At 37.5% G+C, this 8,403-nt stretch overlaps 1 protein-coding gene across 1 annotated transcript in view; it reads left to right on the forward strand.

Annotated features, from left to right (window-relative positions):
* Positions 1-8,403, forward strand: part of hspa9 (heat shock protein 9) — a 23,228-nt gene extending 14,825 nt beyond the window's left edge. Inside the window, exons 7-16 of the mRNA XM_014021586.1 lie at positions 790-896; positions 989-1,151; positions 1,240-1,332; positions 2,575-2,784; positions 4,417-4,644; positions 4,726-4,948; positions 5,251-5,345; positions 5,462-5,554; positions 7,543-7,683; positions 7,760-8,403. Coding sequence (XP_013877040.1) covers positions 790-896; positions 989-1,151; positions 1,240-1,332; positions 2,575-2,784; positions 4,417-4,644; positions 4,726-4,948; positions 5,251-5,345; positions 5,462-5,554; positions 7,543-7,683; positions 7,760-7,843 — 1,437 coding nt within the window. The 3' untranslated portion in view covers positions 7,844-8,403. The remainder of the gene's footprint in view (positions 1-789; positions 897-988; positions 1,152-1,239; positions 1,333-2,574; positions 2,785-4,416; positions 4,645-4,725; positions 4,949-5,250; positions 5,346-5,461; positions 5,555-7,542; positions 7,684-7,759) is intronic.

Here is an 8,403-nt window from a genome sequence, read left to right on the forward strand (position 1 = left end):
CTCCCTGCTAATCAGGAAGAAACCTCCAGCAGAACCAGGTTCAGGACAGGAGACCATCTGCCTCGACTGGCTGGTTGAGGGACAGGAAAGAGACATAGACAAACAGAAGAACTGGTCCAGGACTGGTCCAGGTGCACATACTTCTGGAAGACAAAGAAAAAACATGATAGAAATAATTACAATAAACATGTAGAGAAGAGAGACTAAAGACAACAGCAGAGTGAAGAAATGTGCTCAGTTTGTGCTCCAGCAGTCTATAGCAGCAGAAATGAAGAATAATTCAGGAAACCTAAGTCTAACTACATGATTTATCAAAAAGGAAAGTCTTCAGTCTAATCTTAAAAGTAGACAGAGTGTCAGCCTCACGGACAGAAACTGGAAGTTGGTTCCACAAGAGAGGAGCTTGATAACTGAAAGCTCTGAAAGAAAAAAAACAGAAAAACACAATCACATAACTGTCAAATAACAGTTGATTAAAACAAGGATTTGCATAAAACAAACATTGGAACAATATTTTTGTGTGTTTTTCTTTAATTATAATACAAGAAGATTGTTATTCTTTTCATTATGTAACTTTGATTTATAAAATAACTTTTAGTTAAAAGAGAATATAAATCAAAAATATAAAGAACATTGTTATTTTGATTATCTTGATTAAAGAAAATAAAATATGTCTCTTGAGTGAGGTCTTCTGAGACCAAGTTCAAAGACAGGTGGAAATGTTTATTCCCTGTCAGGGTGACCCCTACAGAAGCTACTTTCCAACATGTTGACACCTTTTTTCCTCAGGCTACCAAAGACGCAGGTCAGATTGCCGGTTTGAATGTCCTGCGTGTGATCAATGAGCCGACTGCTGCTGCTCTGGCCTATGGCTTGGATAAAACTCAGGACAAGATGTGAGTAGAAAGGAGAAACGACTGTTAAATGTTCAGCTAAGTACGAACAGTGCTTCTCAGGACTTAAAGCAACATGCTCTGTGTGTTTTCAGTATTGCCGTGTATGATCTGGGTGGAGGTACGTTTGATATCTCCGTACTGGAGATTCAGAAGGGAGTTTTTGAGGTGAAGTCGACAAATGGTGACACTTTCCTGGGAGGAGAGGACTTTGATCAGCACCTCCTCAAACACATAGTGAAAGAGTTCAAGAGAGAGGTGTGCAGTGCACTCACCTTCCTCATTTTACTACTTGTTTTCTTTCTTGTGAAGGTTTTGTTTATGCTCTTGTGTTTTATCTTTGTAGTCTGGGGTGGACCTCATGAAAGACAACATGGCTCTTCAGAGAGTTCGAGAGGCTGCAGAAAAGGCAAAGTGTGAACTGTCATCTTCACTGCAGGTAAAGACCATGAGACATTAGGAAAACAATCAGAATCTCAGATTTTCATGTAACTGTCCAGACAGCTTGTGCCTGGCTCTGTAACTGTGTTTGTAGGTAAAAGGTTTTTACTTGGCTTGAATTGTTTACGTCTCTGACAACAGGCCAAGTCACGTGATCCTCTGAAATTATAACGTGTAATATCTAATAAATTATAGCAGCACAAACCTGCTCAAACGAAGCTCCACAAAATTCAACTAGTTTGGTTCATTTTTGAGTGAGCGGGTGGGATGGTGACCCCTGAATGACCCTTACAAATAATCTTTAATAATAAAAAAACATAGCAGCTCAAACGAAGCACTAACCACTCTGACTATTTGCCTTTTTTCCTGTAGTTCATTTTTTGGGAGGGGTTGGTTTCACTCAGCTGTGATTGCATCATCGTCAGCTGTTTGTGCTTCAAAGCTGTGTGTGGGAGGAGGGAGACAGGCTTTTGTTTGTTTGTTTTTTTCAACCGGGGGGTTACATAATTTGAAATAACTAAAGGCTTCATGAAACGTAATTAATTTTTATTTGCTGTGTCTGCCAGAGAAAAATGTTTGAGTTGTACTAGGGGCTGAGTGATTACTCTGATTTTGATCTTGATTACAATTTGGGTTGTCAGCGATCATAAAAGCATGATGATCGATCAGTTTTGGGTTGGGCCGTATAATTTCCGTGATGCGAAAAACGCGGACAGAATCCAGTGTAAAACGCAGAATCTCACAGAGTTCACTTAATTTGTGTGAGTTTCTGAGGTATTTTGACCGCTGCTGCTCCCTTTACCTGCCCTTACCTGGTAACAGGCACGCATAGTGAGCTCTCTGAGCTCCCCTCCTGACACAATTTCAATCAAAAAAATCGTGATTATAATTTTTGCAATAAGTGAGCAGCCCTACTCTGAATAAACCAGAAAACAACTATTCTGTAAGAGCTGTTCACGTCTGTTAGGTTAAAAATTTTAATCTTCTAGTTACATAAAATAAGCAAAATACTAGTTGTAACGGCACATGTTATATCCTACATATTTTATATATGAATGAATTTGATCCAGTATAATTAATATAATGATAAAACAAACAAAATATAACAATTATTTTAAAATGAATGCATACAGACATGTGTCGGTCGACCTACAGTGGTTGATACGTGATGCCCCTGCTGTGTTAATGTAGTAGCACAAAGACAAACTCTCATTGGATTTGTTTGTTCATCCTCTTTCAGACTGACATCAATCTCCCCTATCTAACCATGGACGCCTCCGGTCCAAAACATCTCAACATGAAACTGACTCGTGCTCAGTTCGAGGGGATTGTGGCCGACCTGATCCGTCGTACCGTGGCGCCCTGTCAGAAGGCCATGCAGGATGCTGAGGTGTCCAAAGGAGACATTGGTGAGGTGCTGCTGGTAGGAGGCATGACCCGAATGCCCAAGGTAAGCATCTGCATGCAGAATGACTTACATTTGATATCTGAAAAATTTTTGTGAACTTGTACTGGACAAATGGAGACGAGTCTAAATCAGGGGTCCTTAACGTTTTTGACCTCAGGGCCCAGTTTATTGAACATAAAGTGACACGAGGCCCAGTCAGACATTACCAATGTATGGATCAAAATGATAATTATTCTAAATCTTTGTTTAATTTTTATTGTATTTACATCATAACTAAACTATCATAACTAAATTAAATACACTTACATTTTAAAAGTAAAACTCCTGTCAAATAATCACAAGACATGATTTTGACAAACATTTTTATATTGTAACCTGCCCATAACAATTATTTGAACAAATACAAAGGTCAGTCAACAGACCACTCAGGCTTATCAACACAAAAATATATATATATTTTTAGCATAAACAATAACAAAATAGACAATTCAAAAAATAAAATTGTGGGCATAAAATAAATACATTCTTTAATATATATGTTTCAAATAAAAAAATGTCAAAATAAATTTGATAAAGTACAAATGAAAATAAAGAATTTTTAAACTTTTGCAACCAGAAGCTGCTCTTCATATTAGTGACAAACAATAACAGTAACAACCGGGGATCAAACCCACGGCCTTCTTGCTGTGAGGCGTCGGTTCTGCCTCTTAACACATTATTTTTCATACAAATATTTTCAAACAGCACTCCCAAAGTATTCATAAACACATCACAGCTATGTTTACATCATCTACATCCTTCCAGTTTTTTTTTAAATCATCTTACAGTCTGTCCAAATCTCTTTTTTATGTGTTTTATCATTTTCTTATTTACTGTAGCTGCTGCCTCACTGCATTCATATTTTTTATAAAATGTAAAAACTGGTAGATGATCACTTATATCAGTCTTGAAAATACCACTCAACACCTCCATTTCTTACGTTGGTAAAAGTATCAATCACTGTTGCACTTTGTGCTGTGATTCTTAAAGGATAAAGACTCGAGCTACACATCGAGTTTATAAAAGTATATACATTGAGTTTATAAAAGTATATACATCGAGTTTATAAAAGTATATACATCGAGTTTATAAAAGTATATACATCGAGTTTATAAAAGTATATACATCGAGNGAGTTTATAAAAGTATATACATCGAGTTTATAAAAGTATATACATCGAGTTTATAAAAGTATATACATCGAGTTTATAAAAGTATATACATCGAGTTTATAAAAGTACTGTTTATATCGTACACTTCTTCCTTTAGTATGAAGTTGTTTCAGACATCTTATTTGTCCCCTCCTGAACTCATCTAAATCCTTCAGCTCTTATTTTTAGCCTGATGCTCTTCTTTTACTCTGATAAAAACTTTTCCATTTTGTGTCAAATTTGCTATTTTTTTTAAACAACTTGAACAATTTTCAGTGTTTTTAAGTTTAGTAATTAACAAATCTGTTCTTGTATATCGCTTCAGATCATCCAGCCTTTGTTCGAGTTCAGCCATCTTTTTTCCTCTATCCTAACTTATAACGTTCAACTGCTTCACTTCTTGAATCAACCCAGTCAAAGTTCATGCTGTGTTGTCAGCTGTGCCTGAATAAAGCGTTTTCTTAAAGACACGTTACTCTCTGCAGGTCCAGCAGACAGTCCAGGACCTATTTGGACGAGCTCCCAGCAAGTCTGTTAATCCTGATGAGGCTGTTGCCATAGGAGCAGCCATCCAGGGTGGCGTTCTCGCTGGTGATGTCACTGACGTGCTGCTTTTAGATGTCACTCCACTTTCTCTGGGGATTGAAACTCTGGGGGGTGTCTTCACAAAACTCATCAACAGGAACACCACCATCCCCACCAAGAAGAGCCAGGTATGTTCAGCTGCACCTCAGCTCTGTTTCTGATGGGTGCGAGCAGGAAGGGACCACGTAATCACTGTTCATCTTCTGCAGGTGTTCTCCACAGCAGCTGATGGACAGACACAAGTGGAGATCAAGGTGTGTCAGGGGGAGAGAGAGATGGCATCAGACAACAAGTTGCTGGGTCAGTTCACACTGGTGGGAATCCCCCCTGCTCCTCGTGGAGTACCTCAGATAGAGGTCACCTTTGATATCGACGCCAACGGCATTGTCCACGTGTCAGCCAAAGACAAGGGCACAGGTCGCGAGCAGCAAAGTAAGTGTCAGCAGTCAAGTCAACATCCATTACTAATTTATATTTATTTTTTCTCCTCACATTTCAACATGGCTGTAAAGTTGAGCCTCTTCTTAAACCTCTTTGCATTCCTTCAACAAGCACTTAAGATGATCTACCATTAAGGAACAAGCAAAAACTTCATGCTTGTAAAATGCCTAAAAGTCTTATTTCAGTTATAACAAACAGACAAACAGTGCTAAAATCTGAGGGGCTTTTCACAAAGGTCTCAAATGACTGAGACTTGGTAAAAAGTTACATTTGTGCTTGTCTCTCTCTCTCAGTTGCGATCCAGTCATCAGGAGGCCTGAGCAAAGATGATATTGAGAACATGATCAAGAATGCTGAAAAGTATGCGGAGGAGGACAGGAGGAGAAAAGTACGACTGGTTATATTGAATGCTGTACCCCAGTAGATTCAACAAGTTTATCCCCCATCTGGTTTATTTCTGTTGACAACAGAATAACACCTGGAGCTCTTTTCTTTTTGTTGTAGGAAATGGTGCAGGCTGTCAACGATGCTGAGAACATAATCCATGACACAGAGTCAAAGGTAGAGGAGTTCAAGGACCAGCTTCCTGCTGATGAGGTACAACTGCATTAACTATAAAGTTTGAGTATTTAAAGACACGATAAAAGATGCAAAGAAACATGTACCTTATAAGATTATTGCATCAAAAAGATTTCCTGTGGTTGAATTGTAGTAAAAAGTAATTTTCTTAGATTTTAAACAAATCAAAATGGAAGTGAAACCAAAAATTCCAGGCTGGGCATATAAAACTGTTGCCTGCATCTTGTTAATGTTGAATCATTTTGTGCCCTGATGGTTGCTCCCATATTTATGATTTCATCTACTGCTGTTCACTTTTAAAAATGTAGAGGCAAACTGGGACAAGTTTCTTTATTTTTTAAATTGATGTGATATTTAGACATGAATGTTTGGAGGTGTAGCCCCGCATGTTTTCTGCCATAAAGATGTTCTGTAGTTTATAGCTTTGCAGACGTACAGGAATTTTATTAAAGATTCAAAGTCACCTGTTTAGGGCTGCAACGATTTATCCATTAATTGACGACTAATCGATTATTAAAATGGTCGATGACTAATGTAGGGGTCACCTCGAGTGAAGAAATAAGATTTACTGCCGCGGACAGGCCTGACGAGAGGACAGGAACTCTGTCACAAACTGAACTCTATTTAGGCCATGACAGGTCATTCTAACCGTGGAAGAGAACCCCTCAGTTCTCTTAATCAGATAATGGACAGAACTATCTCTTCTGTTCGTGATTCATTTGTTATTTTAATAATCTATTTTTTTTTCTTTTTTTTTTTTTGTTCTTTACTTTGTTTTTATCTCCAAACTGCTTTGACACCTTCCACTGCCACATCTGCCTTTCTGTCGTTGACACACATGCACAGTAGTGGTAACTGGGGTAGGCCGTGGACGTCACAAGACATTATACAGACAGGCTCTGGTATCATGGCTACCTGACAACAGAGCTCAAAGTGTGGGATCATTTTAAGAAAATGAAAGAGAAACCTGTGTAATATCTGCAGAGCAGAACTTACCTTCCACAGCAGTTATTTTTAGTTAGCATATAGCTAAACTCTAACCATGGTTATATAATAACAGCTGCATTCTGACGCAATAAGCTCTATGTTTTATATTCAATTAACGTTTGATCTGATTAGTCGACTAATTGAAAAAAATAATCAGATTAATCGATTATAAAAATAATCTTTTGTGGCAGCCCTTGGGTCAAACAATGTTTTAGTCAAACAGAACCAACAAGAATGAAACAAAAAGTAAAGAATTAGAGAAAAAATGTTAAATGTAAATAAATTCTCATTATAATAAATTAATAATAGTTTTACATCTAAAAATCATGTTTTATTATTTTAATCTGTTTTCCTCATTCAGCAACCTATTAAATTTCTATGTTTCATGTAGGACAAATACACATTTTTTTCAGTCAGTATTTAATACAGCTGGTAAAATAAATAGTTAAAATATGTATTATGTGCTTCAGTTTTTTAATGCAGGAGATTATAAAAAAATCCTTCATTTTATGGGAAGACCCTCTTGATTCAAGAGAAAACTCCGTTTTTTTAAGAAAATGGCTGCTTATTAATTAATTGTTAATCAACAAGATAAATTAACTTCAGATTAATTCATTATCAATAACTTGCATCCTTAAGGAGTTAACTCAATTTATATCTACTCATATTCATGTAATTAAGCATTTTAATGATTTGGCCGATTAATCGAAAAAATAATCAGCATATTAATCGATTATTAAAATAATCATTGGTTGCAGCCCTACACTTGTTTGACTCACAAAAAACAGATAAATTCCTGTAAGCATTTTGTTTTCACAAATTAGTTCAGCAGCCACAGCTTAGTGAGCTCAACTATTGTCAAATGATTCAAAGATGGTAAATTTGCCTAATCCCAGTATAGTTCATACATTCTTACCAAACCGTATGTGCAGGAAAAATAATTTGTGTTGCATGTTTTGTACCTTGGGTGGTTTTCTTCATTAACGTTTCCCTTTTTTTTTTTTCTTTCCTTGTTTCAGTGCACCAAGCTGAAGGAGGAGATCTCAAAGGTTCGGGAACTTTTGGCAAACAAGGATTCAGAACCTGCTGAAAAGATCAAACAGGCAGCCAGCAGCCTGCAGCAGTCATCGTTGAAACTTTTTGACATGGCCTATAAGAAGGTAGGAAGCGTGGTTAGAAGCTGTGTGGAAATGCATGCAAATCTGACACACACTGACTTCCTCCATGTTCCTGCAGATGGCAGCAGAGCGCGACAGCAGCAGCAGCAGCAGCAGTAGCAACAGTTCATCAGAAGGAGAGAAGAAAGAAGGCCAGCAGTAGACCTGATTGTCATGAAGTCTGTGACAAAGACTTGTGATCTAAAAAGGCCGTCTACATGGAGAGGGTGGCAGTTGTGTCGGTGGTATAATCTACTGTGTTTTGGCAGTAAAATTCTGTGTAGAAAAGATACATCATGCTTCTGTTAGACAATATTTTGTCTTTAATTTAACTATCTTTACACAATGTTCTATTATTTTTACAAAGTCTGTTCAGTATGGGTGTATTTTTCCCTCCAAGAGTTGTTCCCTCAGCACCACTGATCTTTTAAGGCACATCAGCTGGTTCATCACCCTTCCTTCAGTCTGCTGTAAAATATTGCCCAGTGTCTGAGTGTTGCTTCATCTGAGCTGGAGAGATGATAACCTATATTTGAATAAAATAGTTTTTTTTTTTTTAGGTCCACATATCTTTACTGTCAATGAAGAAACTTGTAATTTTCTCCCACCTCTCAGCCACAACATTGGAGTTAACAAGATGAGATTGTTCCTTAGTTGCAAAGATATGCAATAAATGTCTTTAGTAGTGTCCACATGGGGTGAACACCCCCCCCCCCCCCCCCA

Source organism: Austrofundulus limnaeus, unplaced genomic scaffold (assembly GCF_001266775.1).
Source record: "Austrofundulus limnaeus strain Quisiro unplaced genomic scaffold, Austrofundulus_limnaeus-1.0 Scaffold298, whole genome shotgun sequence".
NCBI lineage: Eukaryota > Metazoa > Chordata > Actinopteri > Cyprinodontiformes > Rivulidae > Austrofundulus > Austrofundulus limnaeus.